The 23353-nt window shown below is 38.5% G+C and overlaps 1 protein-coding gene across 1 annotated transcript; it reads left to right on the top strand.

Moving 5' to 3' along the window:
- Positions 1–12772: 12772 nt before the first annotated feature.
- LOC137543650 (uncharacterized) lies at positions 12773–23065 on the top strand. Its single transcript, XM_068264772.1, has 4 exons — positions 12773–13346; positions 19173–19250; positions 20778–20921; positions 22147–23065. The coding sequence occupies exons 1-4, from the start codon at positions 12773–12775 to the stop codon at positions 22896–22898; spliced, it is 1548 nt and encodes a 515-aa protein (XP_068120873.1). The 3' UTR covers positions 22899–23065.
- The last annotated feature ends 288 nt before the right edge of the window (positions 23066–23353 follow it).

Genomic DNA, 23353 nt, shown 5'->3' on the forward strand with positions numbered 1-23353 from the left:
ACATAAAGTAGTTATTGTTCTTCTTTTTTATTGAAAGCCCGGTTTCAGTCCGCTGTCCATTTGTACTGTTGTCTGTGCAGCTACGCTGTGCGTGTTTGTCTCACTCTGCAGCATAGACAACGGTTCACATGCATATAGTTGGACAAGGTCGACTATTGCTTTGCTTGAGATAATGTGTCCGAGTGTGGGTCTTGTCAGTGTTTGTTTGTGCATGATTTTGCTCAGCTTTCGTACTGTTTTGCGTGAGGACCGCTGCATTGTTTAAGGTCAGCGGCAGTCTGGTTCTGTTTATTTTGGCACTTGTGATTGTGCACCTTTTGTGTGCATGCTTGTTGACACTACGGCGTACAGTTGGAGAGTGGAGGACAGGTTAGTAGATGAGAGTGTATTTTCTAGTTTAGGAGAGGTGGTTCGTTAGGATAGGTTATTGTAGGTGAGTTTAGATGTTAGTGCGGGATTGTTGTTGTGGATTCTAAATATACTTACATAATTTGTTTTTAATTTGTTCATTAACAAAGCATGTATCTATCTATCTATCTATCTATCTATCTATCTATCTATCTATCTATCTATCTATATATATATATATATATATATATATATATATAAAATTATGTTTTACTTACCGCCATTGTTAGGTATCAAAAAGCAGTAAAGGATCTTTCCTTTTTTTATCTGAAACGACTTGTACAATAATGAGAATAACACTTCAGCTGCAAAAAAGATTTTTAAAAATTAAAAAAAAAAAAATTCAAATGAATTTTACATCTTATACATGTATCCACTATTGCATTGCTATCATGATATTTTATACTTACGACAACTACGAGAGAGTAGAAACGGATTAATTCTTGATTATGGAAAAATATGGTAGTCGACTATGCCAGGAACAGGAATTAGAGTATCTCGAAAGTTGTAATCTGTGTAAAGAACATTGTATATTAAAAAAACCGTAGTTATTTCATTACAAGGGCAAAACTTATGTTACATTAATTTACATATAAATATTATACATATTTATAATTTACACAAAAACTGCTAAAAATGATTTATGCAGTGTGTGGTGTGTATTTTTTTGTGTAAATTACATACCAATACAGCATCCCCCTCTTCCAACCTTACTGTAATATCGATCTCGGTAATTTTCTTTACCTTCACAACCATTCTGCACATCCTGCACACTGTGTCCGCAATATGTCTTTAGCTCTTAACTTTTGTTAGGTTACATAGCAAGTGGATTGGATGAAGGCTGTTATTTCTTTCCCCTTTGTTAAGAATTTAAGCTCCTCCACACCAGGCGTCACATGGTATTCCCTTCTACAACATCTTTTTCTGTACAATTATGTTATTCATCCTCTGTGCACACTATTCTTACTTGTAATTTCTGTCATCTTTCCGCATTTGACAACAATTCAATACTTCTTTGTGCTCTGCACATTACTCACCTACATGCGGGCCATTTCACACATTCCTCCCTTATGTCTTTTTAAGTTTCACTTACTTTTGCCCTACACATTTTCTAAGTCTGTTAATTTGATGGGCTCATATGCCTTACTTTAATCAAGTTTCTCTTAATTCACATCTTTTATGACATTAACTTTTGTCACTGTACACTTTATTCCTTTTGCTTATTTGCTTCCCAGGTATGATAACCAAAATTTTTCAATTACACATTGCATTATAGTTAGATTCCATTTTTCTTTACTATTTCTATCATTCTGTTATTCTTACAAATTCATTTTTTAAGGATGTAATTCTTGTTATGGATTAATGAAAGGGATACTGTGCAGTGGTCTGCATATTAATTTTTTCATTTAATATGTAGCTTGTACTTGTCCACCCCCCCACACATCCTGTGCCTGCACAGCAATTCACCAATGCTCTTGACACGCTTAAGGTTAACTTTTGAAATTTTATACTTCAAACTATGAAAACCAATGCGCATGATTTTCAATGTCCTTGCTTACCCTACCCTGAATGATGTCATCATTAGTGCACTGCGCAGGCACATACCATACTTGTCCAGAAAAATATGCTCCTGGTTACATCAAATTTACAGAGAAAACGGTAACACAGAACAATATTTTTAAAAATTTTAAAGTCAGTAATTTCTGAAGTGAACCAGAGGAGGGTCCATTGCATTTGCGATTGGCTGCACAAGCATATGATGTCTGTGGTGGACCATTACAAGCCTCCATTAACTTCAATTCAGTTTCCACTCAACAACTTCAGTGTACCTTTAAATAGAATCCGTATCAAAAATTGCATCCTGTTTTTTATCAACTTACAAGTTCAAAAAACTACTCTAATGTGTTCTGGCTTACTGCAGCACTTTGTACTATCACAGTATCTGTAATAAATCAATGTTTCTGTCATACTTGTCGGCCTGTGTGTGGAAGGCTGCCAAGTTCTGCAGTGTTGTTTCTGCTATGATCTCCCCCTTCCTGGCCCCTCCATGCACACTGCCTGTGTATTATTTAGATTATGGCAGCTTCTCTCTGCTCTATTATCTTTTACAATCTGGATATATCTTCCTCTGAGCTGGCTCGGGTTTCACATACTGAAGAATTACAGACACTAGCAGAAATGTCTGCAGGAAGAAAAAACTTGTATCTCGTCAGTGGATGATAGCTTGCTGGTGGAAAGAAACACACAAATGATCTATTGAGATTCAAAATGAAGGGTGTATACAGCCTGCTTGTTTATGGATTTATTTTCTATGTGTGGACATACTGTACATACACCTACTTCATTTTTTGGTGGTCATTTTGTTTGTTTGTAAGCAAAGTTTGTAAAACTGTTTTTGAACACTTTTAATGCGGCGGGGAGAGGTGAAATTGTGACAGAGGGTAATAGATGTCCCCTAACGCACTGTTATTGTTACTTTTGTGCGTTTTTAACAATACAGATTCTTTTTTAAGGATTTTCCTAATTTTTTTTTCTTTGCACAGCAATTTCCTTTTGTATAAAGAATGTATTAGAATAATAGTCACTTCTCCAATTAAACTAACAGCCATATAGTATGATTAAAGTTACTGCGTTAAAAAATATTTAAAATAAACACCTGAGTTTACTTCAAATGAACATTACATAGTTACCTTGCCATCATTTCCTCTCAGAAGCTGATCATTTAGTTGCGGGAAAAAAAAAATTCCGGTTCTTACATTATTATTTCATATGTGAAATATATCATTTGCTGTCAGTAAAATATCAGTTGCTGTCATTAATAGCTGAGATGAAAACTGAGGTACCAGGTAATGTCAATTTATCCCTATGGGTCAAGTGGGCCATGTTACTTTTTAACTGTGTGCTGGCCAGAAAGCTGTTATGTTTAATGGCCATTTTTAAAATGGAGGATGGAAAATTCCTTTCACCTCAGTGAACAAATATGACGCGTGACAGTCGAAAGACACTGAGGAGTAGACTACATGGAAGGTAAGTATGACTTGTGTATGCTTATGTTGACTTTTAATTTTCATTACAGGTTTCCTTTAAGGCATCAGAAGTTTACATGTTCCTGTACCAACAACAAGCGATTGATGACGAGAGTGGACGTGTGTTACAGACCTAACATACACTTTGTGCATAAGGTATTAAACACCTCAGTAAAGGTTTCCATACACTGCTCCATTTACAATCATATTTAAGAGAAATATATATCCCTCTATGATATAATCTGCTCTGAAAGGGATCATATTTCTGCCTTCAATGTAAACAAATTGTGAGTGAGATGTAATCCTGAAAAAATAATTTCACCATCTGCTGATCTGTCGCTGACTCCTGTCACCAACCCCTAACCTCCCGCATACGTTACCTGAAGCTGGCTGGATAGAGTAATGGTGTCTGGATAGAGTAATGGTTAAGGGCTCTGCCTCTGACACAGGAGACCTGGTTTCAAATCTCAGCTCTGTCTGTTAAGTAAGCCAGCACCTATTCAGTAGGAGACCTTGGGCATGACTCCCTAACACTGCTACTGCCTATAGAGCGCGTCCTAGTGGCTGCAGCTCTGGCGCTATGAGTCCGCCGGGAGAAAAGCGCAATATAAATGTTCTGTGTTTGTTTGTTGTTTGAAGCCTGGTTCCTTTCATTTTCTTGCAATCCTTCCCCTGTTTGCAACTTCTCTATATCAAGTAGCGCATCACGACATCCGGCATCCACATTTAACTTTTTTAAACTCCACTGAGAGGAGAGGTTCAGATTTAAACAACTCTATTTTGAATTACGTTGTCATTTCAGTGACACGTTTATTTTTTTGGGATGCCATTATGCGTACGGTGATGCTAGGAATATGCCAACTTTGAGGGGTGATGTGTTGTCGATCAGATGTCGTCAGCCAGCTTCAGTTAATGAATACATTGTTTGAGCGAACGCTGCTACCAATTCACTATTTAACGGCACTTCATCCAAGTTATTGTAATGCATGCAACCATTTTTGTAAATATGGATTGCAGGACTAGAAATAAAATTTAACTTTTATATTTAATCATGTGAAAGCTGATTATATCACAGCCATCTAACTGGATTTCAAGCATGGGTTAATCTGCGTAGTGTATGGCCATTTTCAAAATACTATTTAAGTAATACTCTTGAAAAGCACAAACAAAATGTAGTTTGTTAGGAACATGATGCTGAGTAATCAACCATTCTTAATCACCTTTCTGCCTGGAGCAAGAGGTGTCCTGTTTGAAGAATCAGTCACTGTTGGATTTGAGTTCAGTTATTCTGTGGTACAGACCTTGCGAAAATTGTGGACACAAAGAGGAAAATACCTTACTATAAATAATTTTGTTATTTTACGACATTGAAAAAAGTAATAAACACTGCCTTACTGAGCAACATGATTCAGCTTACACAACCATTATTACTCACTGTAGAACATAGTGACATATCAGATGCGGTGGATAGCATTACCACCACATCTGCTTCTGTTTCCCTTCCTTCCAGTATCCCTGCCACTTTGGCCTATAGCACCTCCAGCACAAGTGTGGTCAGTCCACACATGTATGTGGTGGTGTACGGGTGGTCCAACGCGATCATTGCTTGGTCCCTGTCTGCCATCTAGTTTATGCATCCATGGCTTCCAGTACGCCTATGATGCCTGTCTTTGGTGTAATTTTGGTGCACATTATCGCCTGCGCGTGCTCAACATCAGGATCTTTATGCAACTTTCATGCGTATCAACTGATCGTGTGGTCGGCAGACGACAGATGGCATTCTCTCTTCTCGATTGTCTGACGCAGGTTGGTGTGCTTTGGCTGTCTCCAACGCTTCTTCATACTTTGGTCTACTTTTTCAATTTCTTTCCTTTTCTTTAAAATTGTTTTTATCTCACACTCATTATTTAGTTTTTATTTGTTAGCAAATTAAATTAACAAAGGGATTTCACACAACACTAGTAATTATTGTTTGTACTTTTCTTTAATCTTTATTATTTTTGTCCTATTTTGGCTATCTTTGAGTAATGTTATTTTTAGATATTCTGTACCATATCCTATTTTATCCGGTTAAGAACTCAGCTATTAAAACTCTGTCTTTGTCTCCTGGTTTTGTACCTTTGCTTAACTCAACTTGATGCCGAACTATACAGTAAATACGTTACGAATGTGACTCTCGATTATCTACTGTAATCTTCCTTTCTGTTGCAGAACTGATCTGTCTGAACAATGCACTCTCAACAGGGAGCCCTTATCTCTGCTCAAAGTTGCATTACTGAGATTATCCATCAGCTCCTCTTGTAAGACATTTTTATTAATGTCAGTACTCAGTGGCGTAGCTAAGGAGCTGTGGGCCCCGATGCAAGGTTTACAATGGGGCCCCCCAGGCATTCTATACATAACAATTTATACAGTTCTCCAAAACCTGCCAATGGCTACTACAGTGTCAGAGGTGCAAGAAGGCGATGGGGAACACATTTTTTTAATGATTATAACTATTCTAAGTATCTATACAAGTGATTATTATGAGCACAGGACCAATAGAGAGCTAATACTGCAGTTGAGGCAGGGCCCTTTGGGGCACATCTGGCCAAAGGGCCCCGATGCGGTTGCAACCTCTGCAACCCCTATTGCTACGCCCCTGTCAGTACTTACTGTTTCACTACACAGTACACTCAGTGCATTACAGTGTGTATACTTCACCATACCTCCCAGTGTCTATTAATTATTTTTGGCCTATAAATCAGTATCTTTATATCTATATTATATATTGTGCAGATCGCATGATCATATCTCAGAACTTTATAGCACCAATTGTTAAACTTACCTCTCAGCCTGCAGCAACAGTCGTCCTGTATGAGGGAGGAGCTACAAGCAATCCGGTCAAATCAGCCACAGCGATCGGGTGAGCAGGACAGTGCACCTCCGGTGAGTACCTGGAACAAGCTGTGGGAACAAGGAAGGAAACGCCTTACCATAAATACTCTTTTCCTCTTCCTCTTTATTGAAAGGTCACGCGGCTCGGCCTTCCAGAGCAACATGATTCTGCTTACACCAACATTCCCACTCACCTCTCAGCCTGCAGCAAGAGTCGTCCTGTATGAGGGAGGAGCTACAAGCAATCCGGTCAAATCAGCCACAGCGATCGGGTGAGCAGGACAGTGCACCTCCGGTGAGTACCTGGAACAAGCTGTGGGAACAAGGAAGGAAACTCCTTACCATAAATACTCTTTTCCTCTTCCTCTTTATTGAAAGGTCACGCGGCTCGGCCTTCCAGAGCAACATGATTCTGCTTACACCAACATTCCCACTCACCTCTCAGCCTGCAGCAAGAGTCGTCCTGTATGAGGGAGGAGCTACAAGCAATCCGGTCAAATCAGCCACAGCGATCGGGTGAGCAGGACAGTGCACCTCCGGTGAGTACCTGGAACAAGCTGTGGGAACAAGGAAGGAAACGCCTTACCATAAATACTCTTTTCCTCTTCCTCTTTATTGTAAGTCAATCCCCAATTAACCACTTAAGGACCACAGTCTTTTCGCCCCTTAAGGACCAGAGCCTTTTTCTCAATTCAGACCACTGCAGCTTTCACGGTTTATTGCTCGGTCATACAACCTACCACCTAAATGAATTTTACCTCCTTTTCTTGTCACTAATACAGCTTTCGTTTGGTGCTATTTGATTGCTGCTGGGATTTTAAATTTTTATTATATTCATCAAAAAAAATACATGAATTTTGTCCCAAAAATTACTTTTTTCAATTTCTGTGCTGACATTTATCAAATAAAGTAAAATTTCATATACATTTGAGTGCAAAAGTCATTCTGCTACATGTCTTTGATAAAAAAATAAAACATTCAGTGCATATTTATTGGATTGTGTAAAAGTTATAGCGTTTACAAACTATGGTGCCAAAAGTGATTTTTCCTATTTACAAGCATCTCAGACTTTTCTGACCACCTGCCATGTTTCATGAGGGGATAAAATTCCAGGATATTACAAATACCCCCCAAATGACCCCATTTTAGAATGAAGACATCCCAAAGTATTAATTGAGGCATGGTGAGTTCATACAAGATTTTATTTTTTGTCACAAGTTAGCGGAAAATGACCCTTTGTGACAAAAAAAAATAAAAAGCATTTCTTCTAACTTGCGACCAAAAAAAAAAAAAAAAAGCCATGGACTCACTATGCTCCTCTCTGAATACCTTGAAGTGTCTACTTTCCAAAATGGGGTCATTTGTGGGGTGTGTTCACTGTCCTGTCATTTTGTGGGGTGCCTAATTGTAAGCACCCCTGTAAATCCTAAAGGTGTTCATTGGACTTTGGGCTCATTAGCGCTGTAAGGCTGCAAAAAATTCCCACACATGTGGTATTGCCGTACTCAGGAGAAGTAGTATAATGTGTTTTAGGGTGTATTTTTACACACACTCTCTCTCTCTCTCTCTCTCACTCTCTCTCTCTCTCACTCTCTCTCTCTCACTCTCTCTATCTCACACACTCCCTAACACTCTCTCACAAACTCACCCTTCTAACACTTATACACTCAAACTCACTCACACTTACTCTCACACTCCCTCATACCCTCTCATTCTAACATCCTCACACTCTCACATTCACTCACTCTCTCGCACTCTCCCTCTCGCACTCTCTTACTCTCTCTCTCTTTCTCTCACACTCTCACTTTCCCAAACTCACACTCTCTCTTACTCCCTCTCACCAAAATCACACACTCAAACTCACTCTTACAATCACTCACACTCAAACTCACTCACACTCATACTCTCTCTCACACTTTCTCAAACTTGCACACCCACAATTTTACTAGGGGAACCGACCTGCCTATACTTATAGTGGTGAATCATACCTGCCTATACTTATACTGGGGAATCCTACATATACTGTGCACTTATACCCCCTGACTACATATACTGGGGCACATATTCCCCTGGCTATATATACTTGGGCACATATACCCCTGGCTATATATACTATATATACTATATATACTGGGCACATATATCCCCTGACAACATATACTTGGCACATTTACCCCTGTTTATATATACTGGGGCACATATACCCTCTGACTACATATACTGGGCACATAGGAGCCTGCATCACCGCCGCTGCCCTGAGCCTGTGCAGCCACCAGGGGAGAAGAAGAGGAGCCCCATTGCTGCTGGAGGAAGAGGACGGGACACATGCCCGCCGCCACCACCTGCAGGCAGAGGAGCCAATATAGCCACGGCCCAGATTGAAGTCTGCTTGATTTGGATAAAAAGTGACTTATTGCTTCATGGTAGATTTTGTGGATACAAACTCTTGCGCAAAATCCTCATGTTGTAGTTGAATGTCTCCTTGTTCCCATGAAAAATTAAAATGTTTTATAATTTTTTTACTTTTTACTTAATGTAAAAACTTTTGTGCTGAAATATTTTTTTAAAAATTTTTATTTCTTAAACAATCTGTAAAAACAGGAAAACTATGTCCTCAATGAACAATAATTAAGTTTACATTTTTTTAAATTGGACACCGACTTTGAAAGCATATACCTTTGGTTTCATGCAACAACTGTTCAATGCTTGTTATACAGCAAATGTAGGTGATGATGTGCAGCCAGAGGTAGGGTTGGGTATCCCTGGCTACCTATGCTGCGGCCATCTAGTACTGTCGACCTATGCTGCGGCCATCTAATACTGGCGACCTATGCTGCGGCCTCCTGCTACTGGCTACACCTATCCCTGTCTACCTATGCTGCGTCCACCTATTACTAGCTACACCTATCCCTGTCTACCTAAGCTGTGGCCACCTACTAATGGCTACACCTATCCCTGGCTACCTATGCTGCGTCCACCTACTACTGGCTACACCGATCCCTGGCTACCTATGCTGCGTCCTCCTACTGTCTACACCAGGGTTGCCAAATAGGTTTATCGCGATCTACCGGTAGATCGCGACCGCCTATTTTGTAGATCGCGTCATGTAACATTTTGCGGCTGTCAGAATCTACCTACACTATACCTGGCTAACTATAGTGAAGGTTACTGCACCTAACTACACTATACCTGGCTAACTATACTGAAGGTACCTGCACCTAACTACATTATACCTGGCTTACTATACTGAAGGCCCCTATACCGATCTACCTATACTGAAGACACGTATACCTGCTATGTAAATGTTGGTCGATCTCCTGGACTCTGCAAATTTTAAAGTAGCTCAAGAGCCTAAAAAGTGTGGGCACCAAAGGGCTACACCTATCCCTGTCTACCTATGCTGTGGCCACCTATTACTGGATACACCTATCCCTGGCTATACCTATCGCATGCTGTGCTATTGCGAGGGGAGGGAGATGCAGGAGTGCGTTCTGTGCTATGGAGAGGTGAGGGAGAAACAGCTGCGTGTGCTGTACTATGGAGAGGGGAGGGAGAAACATGAGGGCGTGTTGTGCTATGGAGAGGGGAGGTAGAAGCACTGACATACTCTCACTCACACACTCTCACTCACACACTCTCACTCACTCACTGTCACTCACACACACTCTCTCTAACACTAAGCCGCGTTAGACTGTTTGCACGTGTGAACTAATGTTGGAGGAGGAGCTCTCACCTTTAATGGTTTAATTACGAAAACAATGTACAATACCACTGAGCTTGTACCATGTGTGGCGTGAACAAAGATTCAATAAGATTTCTTAGTTCTGTTCTCAAACCGCCATCAAGATTACCATTCTTTCATTAACATTGTTTCCAGGAGTAAAGAGCACACACACTTCCTGAAGGGACAGCTGAAATCCGATCTCTGAAGTGTGCTCTGAAATCACCCTGATTTTGTGATGTAAACACAACTGTACTGAGTCGCAAAATGATGACAAAAGACAGTGAACTTCCTAGTATACACCTCAGTGGGAGTGTCTGAAGACTGTGGGTGGAGGGCAGGTAAGGAATATACAATGAGCAAGAGAATGGAGGGTGGAAAAAAGAGTCAGGGAGGATATGATGTCAGCTTCAGCTTGGCAAAATGGCCACTGCCTGGAATAGGATTGTATGCTTCTCATTTATAAAATTCCCAGTAATCATAACGTGGACAGTGCAATACATCTGATCGATAATTTGAACTAGTATTTATCAAGTGAAATATGTGTATTTTATTTTTAGGTTAGCATGGGTGTCGCTACCTCTTTAACATCTTCATAATGGGAACTTTTAGGACAAATGTAGTCCCTTACAGAATCCAATGAGTTCTGGGTCACCATGACCTTGCTGGTTAGTCTATACCTCATTATTTGTTATGACCTTCTGCTTTCAAGAATATTCTTCTGGTCTTTGAGTTATTACTTTGCTATAGTGATACTCTGTTGCCAAACTCTGCGTGACTTATGATTACGCATCTGTCTCTGGTCTCAGTACCTGATATTTCAGTCTGTTGTCGACGTGGATTGTCCGACCAAAAAAGATATCTCCCCAGTTATAGATATCACACAGATTTGTCAGTGATATCCTCCCATTGGTGTCACTTACGCTCTGTCCTTCCTACTTCCAGCCTGACTCCTACCTTGGGACAGTTACATGCTAGTGGAAGGAACTTGCACTTTTTCCCGTATTCCTTAATGCCCTAGCACCTGTTCCTCAGGTGCAGTCCTATAAGTATTACCTTAGTACCCAAACACTCAGATTACGTAGGTGTCCAGAGGTGATTGATAAATCTTATTGTCGTTGATACTGCAGATAATCATTAAGCAGGTATATATATGTATTCTTGTTAATACTGCAGATATCCGTTAATCAGACCCGCTCTGTAATACAACGATCATTACAATATCATTGAAAAGTACATAGCAGTGCATCTTCTTACTTTTAAAACATTTTTAAAATGAATGTAATCATGGTTATCCTTTTTTAAATAAAGCTTTATTTGTTGAAAATTAAATAAAAAATTTAAAATGTATAAAAATTACTTTATTTATGAATGCATATCTCAGAAATCGTTTTTTATTAATTAATAATATTATTTCAAAATCTACTCATGTATATCTGTATTATGTTCACTAATCTACAGCTAACAGTTAATCTGATTTAACAAACAATGAAAAATATCTTAATAATATACTAACGGTCTACTATAATGTACATCCCACAGCTGTTCGCAACATGTTTTCCCCCATTTCTATTGTAATAGCAGTAGAATTTTCGTAGTTAATATTACTGTAAAAAATCATTGGCCTCTTGGTGGCGCTAGATAATACATCTCTTCCTCTAAATCAAACTGCGTCATTGTTGAAAATGTTGTAATGTTTGAGTGCTGATATGCTTATAGCAAACTATTATGCTTTCATACGGATGCTTTTCACACTCACATGATGCCATGCATATTTCATACCTTTAGCATCTATGCATTATAATAAATTCACATATTTAATAATTGTATAATGATATCCGAGGTGTATGTACAATATCGGATGATGTTGTTGAATATATTTTTTGCCCATGGTCACATGTTAATTTAAAAAAAAAAATTCTGGGGGTGGGGGGATAGGGGGTGGGAAATTCATAATATTTATGACCATACTCATCTATTTTTTTCAAAAAAAGATAAATTACTATATATTTCCGATTGAAATCTTATTAAACCGATTAATGTTAAAAATAATTTAAGCCCTTAAAAATAATATTTTTCTTATTGAAATTGATTAATTTATTATAAAATGTAGTATGACAGTAATCTTTTCAAAATAATAAAGCTACTAAATATTGGGGTAATCAGTACAATCAAATAAAACAAAACGTTATAAATCAGACTTACTATTCTTAAGACAACTTTGCAGAACTCTGTCAAGTATCTCCTATGACCCTTTCTGTGTAAGAACGACACACTAACTCGTGAATGCAGAAGTCTGTGTTGCCTTTACTCATGTTCAAAAATCCCTATTGGATGTTAAAGCTGTCAATCTCAGTATTTAAATTATGAACTTACTGTGATAGGCTAAAATTAATTTAATTTTGCATATCACGATGTACATGCATGCACATCCACGTGACAATCACGTGTACATGAAGATGCTTTCTGTCTTATAGCACGTACAACGTACATTTTGCTTTTGCGTGATTAATATTAAATTTATATATACATATTTGTTAATACTTCGATCATAAAAAGTTATATAATTTATTTAAAATATTAAATAAATTAGCATTGAAGGAGCAAATACATTTCCGCCTCTTTAGCTTTTTCGCGGGCCTTGTGCGTCCAAGTCTCGCGAGACTTCCCAAGCCTATATATTAGCCTGCGTGACTTGCATGTGTGGAGCACGCAGTTTGCGGAACATAAAGCAGGAACTATGAAACGAAGACAGAAGGCTCAGGGCGTTGCCCGGGCCAAAAAAACTGATAAGGGACGAAAAAAAGAACCCCCGAAAACAGTGTCAGCTAAGGAGAAGAATGGGGCAGAACGTTCCAGAACTTTGCATTCGGATGAAGTAGGAGACATTGAAATAAACACCCGATCTCAACAGAAAACAAAAGTCGGCAAAGGTGTGAAAACAGCAGTATTTCTAGAAAATGAGGATGATGACCAAGAAAAGGTTTTCCTAAAAAGCCAAGGGAAACAAAAATCAAAAGGAGAAAAGAAGACAGACATGGCGACTAATGTGAAGAGTGAAGGCCTTAATCTGACACAGTACCGAGATAAGGAATCCTACAATTCAGATGTGTCCAGCAGTGAAACAGATAGCAATGAGGATGAAGACAGTGATGCCTCAATGACTGTGAAATGTACAAGAAGTCCAGACGACTCTGGATCTAGCGTGCAAATAGTGGAACCGGAGGAAAATAGTGAAGAGGAGAAATCATCAGTAGCTGGAAAAAATAGGAAAAGAGCCTTTAAATTCACAGAGGAGGAGAATTTACAGATGTGTAGGCTGTTGTGCCCTTGTTTTAAATATATCTACACAAGAGTAAAAAATGCAGAGGAATTTCGGAGGAAGGAGAAAGTTTGGGAGGACATGGCAAATGAGGTAAATGTTATATTTTATTTACATGGACAAAGGTGTTTATATATTGTCTTTGCTTCATTAGACAGTCCAAATTCCCAATACAAAACTACATTTTTCCCTTCACAGACACACGTGACCGGTACACAGTCCGTGTGGCGTAATTTTATATTTTAGGTATTGTGAATAAGATTGAAATTTGTACGTCAATCTCCCAATACACTCCCTCTTCCAGCCCATCTGTAAAAAAAATAAATTTAGAGGGGCGTGGAAGAGGGAGAGTTAACATGACTAATAGAGCCTTTGCTCACAGGGCGGAAGTGGTGACATCCTGTTTAGCCCGGAAGTAGAAGTAATAATAACATTGGAGCTCTAACTGTGTACGGACTAGGTATGTGGATTGCAGCTTAGTGTTCGGCGATTAAAATGTATCCAAAGTTTACTTTAAAGAAAACGGTGAGTTTTTTAAGTAATTGTTTAGATTCATGCATATTTTAGACAAATTTTTGAGAATTTTTTGCGAAAGATAGAATTTTTTTTTTTTGTTATAAATCATGGATTGTGAAATAATTTTTTAACCGGTTTAAAATAGCGGCGTCCTACAAAATTCAAGGGTCAGGCAATGACTCGATATTTTCTACTAATAGACAGAAATTATGTTATCAAAATCTCTATTACTATGTGTGGTTAAATGTTATGGATTCTTTTTGTGCAGCACCCACATAGATTTTTAAGCGATGCCAAAACACCACACGCACTTAACTGACTGTATTTGGTTTATTGTACGCTGCGTCATTTCACCAACAGCAGCGTGTGTGCTGGACTAAGGAAAAATGGCGTCCAAACCACATTTTCAGATATGTGCAGTGTGCTGTGTAGTGTTTAGTTCCGAAGTTTTATGTATTTATTTTTTCAACTCTTGAGTTTCTGTTTGTGTATTGATGGACGCTGCTTTATTTATAAATATGGTCGTGTAAAATGTGATGCATATGAAGCATTGTACAGTATGTCTTATAAAGTTAAGTTATGCAGTTGAAGCAATAGTGCCATATTTTAATTTTTCACAGCTGTATTATTGTCAGGTAAACTGCTATATATATGTAATTTCCTTCAATTTCACACAAAATGTTAGCCTACTGTGGAAGTACTTTGTACTTCTGAATATCTCCAACGGATTTCACATGTAGAATTTTTAAATATATTGTTAAAATCAATATATTATTCTAAAAAAAAATTTGTAGGGAATACTTATCTTTTATATTTAATTTTATGTTTGAATTTTTTTTAAATAAAATGATTACAGTGAAGTATATTCAATATGATATTTTCATTGGAAATGAAGATATGTTGAATGTGTTAGCATGGTAATTCTTTTTCTTAATCATTTTTATAAGTTTAAAATTAACACACATGCAGCAGATCATTTGTTTATGAATACTTGTATTGTGCCATGATTAGCAGCATGGTTTTTTATGGTGTGTTATTCAGATCACACATTATCAAAATCTAATATCAAGTCATCCACTGAAATAATATTTTTAAAAACAGTTCATTGAAACACCTGTGATAAACTCAAAGTTACAGTTGCATAGCCACTGGGCTTGTCACGCATTCCAATTGCAAACTTGCGTGCCTCCAGCAGGGGCAGGGGAGGCTTCCTGGTTCCTGTACACCCCAGGCGTTGAAATCCACGCAGAGCTTTTAGGCAAATGGCTCCCGTAGACAGAGCACACAGGGACACTGGAAGATGGCTGCCTATAAGCGGAGAATATTTGTGTCTCCATTACATTACTTCTTGAAGCCATCTTCCAGTAGACATGCACTGTGCCTGTAAGTGCTCTAGAAACCGGTTTAAATAGAACCAAAGTGGTTTTTAAATAATTTTATCTGCATACAGAGGCTGGATGGATCTGCCTATACAGCCCAGTCTCAGTTGGTATCCCAAAACCCACTAAGGTCCAACTGCACTCTGCAATCCCTCATAAATCCCAGCCGTGCTGTGAGGCTGTGTTTACATCTGTAGTGTCAGTCTCATCTGCTCCCCCCAGCTACTGCATAGCTCTGGTCCCTGCCCCCGTCCCTTCCCTCCAATCAGCAGGGATGGAAGGGATGCAGGCGAGGACTGGAGTTATGCAGGAGACGGGGAGAACAGCAGAATGACACTATAGAGATAAACACAGGCAGCTGTGACAAGCTGTTTGTCAGCAGCGTGGCTTTGATTTATGAGGGATTGCAGAGTGCAGGTGGACCTTACGGTGGTTTTGGATAGCAACTGAGGCTGGGGTGTATAGGCAGATCAAGCCTCAATATGCAGATAACATTCTTCAAACTCACCACAGGTTCTATTTAATGTCTTATTGCACTGGCCAGAAGCTCCCTTCCACACTGATTATTGAGCATGCCCATTGTGAAGTTAATGATGCAGCTGGAGGTGAAAAACTATATATCTGTACTCACACACCTCTCACTATATTAAAATTTTGTGGTTATGGAGGCTACCCCCACAATGGCCTGTATGGCAAATTTCAGCACCATAGATCAGCTGTTTTATGAAATTGCTTTCTGTAATGTATGTCGTGAACCAGCTTTTTGTGGTGGATGTACTTTGACATATAGGTACTTTGGGGTGTCCCCTCCCTACCCTTACAATGTGTTGATTGTAATAGGTGTTGGAGCGGAGATCTGTTGTATTTTTCCTCCAGCATCATCATTCAATAGGAACTGGAACGCAATGTCTCCTACTGCGCATGCGTGGTTGCTCAAATACACATGCAGTGTAATCAGACAAAAAAACGGCTGCAGTAATCGTAGCCCTGAGGATCGTGGGTGGAGGAGCTGCATGGGTGAGGCTGGCTGCACGTCTGGTATCTTAGAGTCTGGCCAGGTGATTGTTTAGTTTTGTTGAATTTTACATATTTATTTCATGGTGATTGAACTCCAAATTTATTTTTTTGGGGGTGAATGCCCACACATTGCATGTATTTTATGTTGAATGATGTGCACATAATGATTATTTTGGTTTGAATGCTCACACACAGCAAATATTTTCATCAGACTGGCATCTTGCTCTTTATTTCCTTTTTTTACTGTGTGTGTTGAGTGTGTTTGCAAAATTAATGTTGCAACCATGCTGGTGCAAAGCTGAATTGATATAGCCATGGCATCCACAGCTGTATGCAGTATCATAGGTGTGTGCTTCTGGTGTTCCGGGGGAGTGTGGAGGGGTTTGTTGGTTGTTTTTGCATGGAGGGTGGGGGGAAACAAATACAGAGTACGCATCGGGGCACAGAGTGTAGAAAGTAAGCCACTGCAAACAAAGGTGTTTTTGATTATTCTTATCTTATAAATTTACCTTACATGTGTCTATACAGCACTGCCTCTGTTGCTATCCAAAACCCACTTAAGTCACCACCACACCATTCATTTACTATGAAATCACAGACGCATGTAGAGACGCATTTTGTTTAAAACATTGTTGTGTCTGATTAAGCTGCCTTTTTATTTGTGCTGCACCGCATGCGTAGTAGGAGACTGTGCGGCCAGATGTTGTATAGAATTATGCTGCTGGAGGTAACATACTAAATATCTCCACTCCCACACCTCTTACAATACACACATTTTAAGGGTAGGGAGGGCACCACCCAACCCCCCCCCCCCCCAACGACCTCTATGTTAAATTGCATCCCCCCAGGAACCGTTGGTTTCCTACATAGATTTCTCTAATCTCATGAACCATTTTGTCTCGGGAGCTGCAATTTGGCATCTAGGTAGTTCGGTGGTGTCCCCTCCCTACCCTGAAAATCTGTGTAGGGTAAGATTGGTTGGAGCGGAGATATTTTGTATTTTATCTCCTGCAGCATCATTAACTTCGCACTGTGCAAGCGTGCTATTCAGTGTGGAAGGCAGCTTCCGGGAAGCACAATCAGACATTACACCGGCTGTGTATATGTCTATAGTATAATTCTGCTCTTCTTCCCTCCTCCACCATTATTCGTGTGCCCACTTGCGTCCCTTCCCTACCCGTTGATTTGATTCAAGGTATCTGGCCAGGGCCCTGAGGTATGCAGTAGGCGTGGTTATAGTTGAGACTAAAAGTACAAACAGAAAACTTTGATTTATTATTGATTGCAGAGTGCCAATGTACCTTACGTTGCTTTTTGATAAAATCATATTATGTGCAGTAAAGGCAGACACATAATCAAATCAATAGATTAGGAAACTAGAACCTCATCCGCTGATCTATAGCATCATAGCTATTTGTGATCACGAGGCCAACTTGAAAATGGATGGCTGTTCAATATTGTGGTTTAATAATGTTTTGCTTAATCACTTAAGGGAAATTATTCACAAGATGAAATATTTGTACCTGATTAAAAATGTTTCACTCCACATTTACTGTCTATAAAAAATTGTACTAATTATTTCATTATTCTTTTCATTTAGATCTCAACAGTATCTCAAATTCAACGTACAGCGTACAACTGTCATAGGCGTTTTCAGGATTGCAAGGCCAAAGTTCAAGAAAAAATTGTGCAAGAGAAATTCACTACAGTTCATTACAATAAATGGGAATCAAAACTAAGAGATGCAATTCTACGTAATCCCAATCTTGGTCGTAGAAAAGGTATACATGATTATAAGTAATTGATTGTACATTAAAACTAAAATTTAAATTTGATACACTCTTGTTCTGGTAATGAACTTAAATGTGCAAATACAATAGCTAATGTTGTAGGGACCAAAAAGAATAACAGATACCGTATTATGTACACTGATAAGAAAAATTAAATTGATAGAAAATGGACTCTGTGTTGTCTTAAAATAACCATGTAAAATTTGTTCCTGAAAACAGCCACAAGGTGGCATCAATGGCATAGAAAATAGCACATACAACATAGACTCATACATCAAAAGTTAGATTGAGTCTAAAATGGTATTACAAAAGGCATTTTTTGTCATTACATACCCAGCAATGACTTAAGTTACATGTGATAATCAGGATAACAAAAGATTAATTTTGGTTACAGGGTTGTTTATTAATATTCTTCTACTAAACCATTTTGTGCATTATGAGTACACCTACACTGTAGCTTTATGCAGTGTAGCACAGGATTTCACATGCTGTCCTATAATCCTTCTATGCCATTTCTGAAATTCAAAGATTAATTTTAAATTCCCTGTCTCCCTTTTGTCCATAGTGTAGTGTTTACTGAGGTATATTTTTGTAAATATTTTATCTTTTAATGTTTGTTATGAACTGTGCATGACCTGTGAACTTGAAAATGAATTGTGCAGTGTCCCTAGAATCACCTGTTTAAATCCACCCTATCTCATTGTTGTAGTGAGTATAGAGCTCATTAGGCCTGAACCATATATCGTTTTGATATCGAAATTGCGATCACGTAAAGGACGATTCCTTGATCGCCACAGTGACGATTTTTGCCGATTATTTTGCGGACCTCTGCCCTCCCGCTGTGCACAGCTCTGTGTGTAAAATAGCAGTGGCTTTCACTCCCAGCGGCAGCTTATCTTTCTCTCTGCCTATTTCCCCCTCCTCCCCTCCTACGTCATCAGCCCTGCTGCGAGAGCGGCTCAGGCTCTCGCTCTCACTAATGTGACAAACACTTTCCTCCACAGATTGTTTAATTCTGCAGACCGCGGGGAGAGACAACGGCTATTTAGCTAATGTCTGGCTGACTTTTGCTACCCCCTTATTCAACAGTTCCCATGCAAGCAGGGAGCAGATAAGGGATTCACTCCCCCTTCATTGCCGAAGTACAGGAGAAGAGAGCATGTGGATGGAGCTGCACAGCATGGGGGAGATTGAGTAAGCAAGACTGAGTGCATGACTGTGTGTGCATCAGTATGAGTGTATCAGTTAGTGCTGGAGAAGTCGGTGTGTGTGTGCGCATATTAGTGTGTGCTGCAGGATGTGTTTGTCAGATATGCTGCAGGATGATCTGTGTGCATCAGTGAGTGCTGCAAGATGTAGTGTGTGTGGTGTGTGTGAGTGCGAGATGGATGTTTATCAGCGCAAACCCCCACGGCTTACATGTATGCTACCTATCCCACACCTGACATTAACCGTCCCCACCGCCTCTGTGACATGGCTTTTATCCCAAGCACACACCACCAGCATAGTAATATGTACTGCATGGGGAATCAAGGGACAATGGCATGATAACTCCCCACCCCCTCGACTTGGTCTAATTTTTTAAATTTTGATCTACTGTCTATTTCTTTGGGCTTAGGATTTATCACAGCTCTGCTCCGCCTCCTTTGCGCATTCGAATAGGCACATGCTTGAGGTCGATTTTGAATAAAATAGTGAATCGAATTGAAATCCCAATTTCTGACATAAATCTTGCAATTAAACATTTTTTATCCAAATCGTTCAGGCCTAGAGCACATGTTCATCAGAGTAGAATTTAAATCTTAACTTTACCGTAGTTCGTACATTTTTTAAATTGCACGTTCACTGGTCTATTAATAAATCTTAGATACCTGAATTTTAATTTTCATTTGTAAAGGGAACCATAGACGAATGAATCACAGAAAAAAAACATATCAGTAGATCGCTTGTACAGAATAAATGCTTTACCTGATAATTTTGCTACTGTTGTGTGCCTTTCTTATTATTTTTTCCCATTTGTTTTCTCCAGGAAATATCAAATATGGTCGCCGGATCATATTTCTTCCCCTTACATGTTATGATCTGATCTGGATGTGCTGTCTAGCCTGTGTGATACTGTAGACAAGCAGGGCTGCTTCTTCCTTTCATCAGTCTGCTTTACAATTTATTATTCTGCTATGCTTTGAGTCTTCCTGTCGGAAGTGTCTCTCATAGAAATGAAACTGCATCCAGTAGATAATGACTGAATGCACACAGATAAGCTTATCTTTCAGAGCTTCTTTCTCGGTAGCGGCAGCACGCCCTCCCATGTCAACAGATTTGAGTAGTAAATTAAAGCTAGGAGAGGGCAGGCTTGGGATTCAAAATACTCCATAGGAGAGTCGCTCAGATATAATGATTACAGGTGAAAGTTAGACTGAGCCAGTTGGTGGATTATTATCACAGTGGAAAACTGATACATTTGAAAGAGAGGATTAAAATTAAAATCAAGTTATGTGTGTACTGTCATGTTCAAACTGATAAATGTAATAAAATACACAATGGTGTTTATTCTCAGGTTCTCTTTAACAAGAATATAATTTTTTTACCTAAGCACCTAATTATTACTTTTCCTTTTCCAAAAATGCAACTCACATGTGTTACTGTACAATAAATATCCATGGCAAAACATAGTAACATTGTGTATAATCTTTCTAATTTTTTAAAATATTTTTTTACCAGGCACAAAAAGAAAGAATAAAAGATCTACAACTAGGCTACTTTCTACCAAAAATGAGAGTACTGACAATGAATCAGAGTTGGAAAAGGAAAGCATTGAATCTGTTGTGAAAAGAAACTCCTTTTCAGAGAACAGTGATGAAAATGGTAAATTATTATTGATTGTGTCCAAAGAACTGTATATGTACAATAAGTGTATAATATTTATACAAAACTGGATTAGTATACAAATCAAATTTTCAATCATGGGTATGTAATATTAGGGTTTTTTGAGGAGGGTTGATGGTGTTGGTGTGTTTATGGATTATTGTTTAAAAATAAATTAATTATATTTTTTTAAGTGTAAATATTAATTTTAATTCATTACATTACCAAATGTATAATTTTTTCCAATAAAAATAATGCATGAATTTATTATTCTGGTATGCTTTGAGGCTTCCTGTTAGAATTGTCTCTCATAGAAATGAAACTGCATCCAGTACATAATGACTGAATCCACACAGATACGCTTGTCTTTCACAGATTCTTTCTCGGTAGCAGCAGCACGCCCTCCCTATGTACATTAATTGTACCAAAAACTTGAACAATAAATTAATATTTTAAAAACCTTTTTTTATATGTAATAAACATATCGTATTTGCTATTTTAGAAATTACATTTATCAGATACACTTTGTATGTTAAACTGTCACAAGTATGTGAAAGAGACTCTGTAACTTCAAAAAGATTCCCTGGGGGGTTATCACCTTGGGTGTGGGAATCCTCATGATAAAAATGAGGGTTCACACGCCGTCCTATGTCACACGGGGGTCTAGCTGCAGCAATAATAACAGGCGCAGACAGACCCGACTGTAATTTCCATATTTACCATTTGCTTGCTACAGCGGGGGAGCTGTAGCTGCTTTTTGTTATGAAATAGTCGTAAATACCCAATGTACGTCGGCTCCGCTGTAATGTGCATGCGCCAGAGACTGGCGCATGCGCAGTAGATCAGACCCAACGACGATAGGGTATTTCCGCCTACTTCGCAGACGACAGTCAACAGAGAACCTGCATGGGAGGAGGTAACGTAAATATTAACAGTGATAAAGCGATGGATTAGCAGCGAAAACAACGAGGGACGGAGGACGGATTGGGAAGCCTCATTAGGATCCTGAGACTTCCCCACCCTACGTTAGTACACCCCAGGGTACAGTTAGCTGTTACAGTTCCTCTTTAATAGCTGCTAGGTAGTAGAAAAATCATTGTAAACTAGTAGCAATTTAAAAGGGTCATCAAAATTAAATGATTATCAATAGTTTGTAATGTACAACTTTACCAATCTTATACTAGCAATTATTGTGATTAACACTTTTAATTTGTATCATTCGTAGATGAAACTAGCGAAAAAAAAGGCCAGCTCAAGACAAAACAGAAAGTGAAAAAACATATCTTCAATGTCACAGAAACTAACACCGAGAATGACATCACAAGTGAAACTGAAAAAGACAACAGCAATTACCAAGCTGTCCAATGCGTGACTGAAAATGGAAGAAATCGATCAAAAGAAGCTAATCAGCCAAGCGAGGACGAGTACAGGATTGAAGAAAGCTCAAAGTCTGGTGGGAAAGTATCACATGAGAATGTGAACAAAACATCCAGAAAAATGTTAACTGTTACTGTAGATATGCACAAGTTATCCAACACAACAACGGTAGAGGTTAAAAAACCACTAGCATGTGACATACCAACAGAAAACACATCAACTAGACCAAAGCGATCAGCAACAAAAAGTTACAGTAAGTGTAGCGATTACATTTACGATGCTTCTGTATATAGTCTTGAACGTAAAAACAAGAAAATCAAAGACAAGGGAGTATCAGGTGTAGTTCATTATGATGTATCTTCAAATGATGAGGAAAGATTGAGCAATGATACAGTTGGTAATTCTGCTACAGAGATTCAAGTACACACAAGATCTAGTGTTAAGAGGATGCATGGTTTTTCAGAAGTAGATGCAGAAAGCTTAGACAGTAAAGAAAAACCTGAGTCAAACTTTGGAAAAATAAAGTCAATTTCACAACCTGATAGCCAAGACATTGCGGATGCAATGTTGCTAAAAAAACAATTCAATACATATGGATAGAATGTTAGCTATTTCTAAGAACATTTATGAGCTGATGAACCTTATGCTAGAAAATCTCAGATATGTCCAAGAAAACCAATTGGAAATTTTGGAACGGCAGAGTAAAATTTTGGCTGGAAACCAAAATTCAAATGCTTAAATATATACTCTGCATTTTGTTATCATGCCAATCCCGTTAGCGTTCATTTAACACTAGTGTTTTCACTAAATGACTACAACACATTGTGTTATTATTGTAAGTTTTGCAATATGTTTAGGAGCCTAGTAATTCAAACAATACATGTTTGTTAAAAATACACTGATAGTTTAGTTTTAGATATTGTACAAATCAAGGAAATGTGTACAATTAAAGCAACAAACATGTTCCCGAAAAATTTCATAACCTTTCGGATATATAATAGTATTGATCTGTAAGTGAATGCTCACATTTTGTGCACCATTTAAAATAGTGCCTA

This window comes from Hyperolius riggenbachi, unplaced genomic scaffold, assembly GCF_040937935.1.
Source record: "Hyperolius riggenbachi isolate aHypRig1 unplaced genomic scaffold, aHypRig1.pri scaffold_141, whole genome shotgun sequence".
NCBI classification, from domain to species: domain Eukaryota; kingdom Metazoa; phylum Chordata; class Amphibia; order Anura; family Hyperoliidae; genus Hyperolius; species Hyperolius riggenbachi.

Excerpts from the sequence above, each read along its gene's own strand:
- LOC137543650 (XM_068264772.1), top strand. The coding sequence starts at position 12,773 with ATGAAACGAAGACAGAAGGCTCAGGGCGTTGCCCGGGCCAAAAAAACT. Across the intron at positions 13,347-19,172 it reads GGAGGAGAATTTACAGATGT|GGATTCACTCCCCCTTCATT; the intron begins GTAGGCTGTTGT and ends GGAGCAGATAAG. Across the intron at positions 19,251-20,777 it reads CACAGCATGGGGGAGATTGA|GCACAAAAAGAAAGAATAAA; the intron begins GTAAGCAAGACT and ends TTTTTTTACCAG.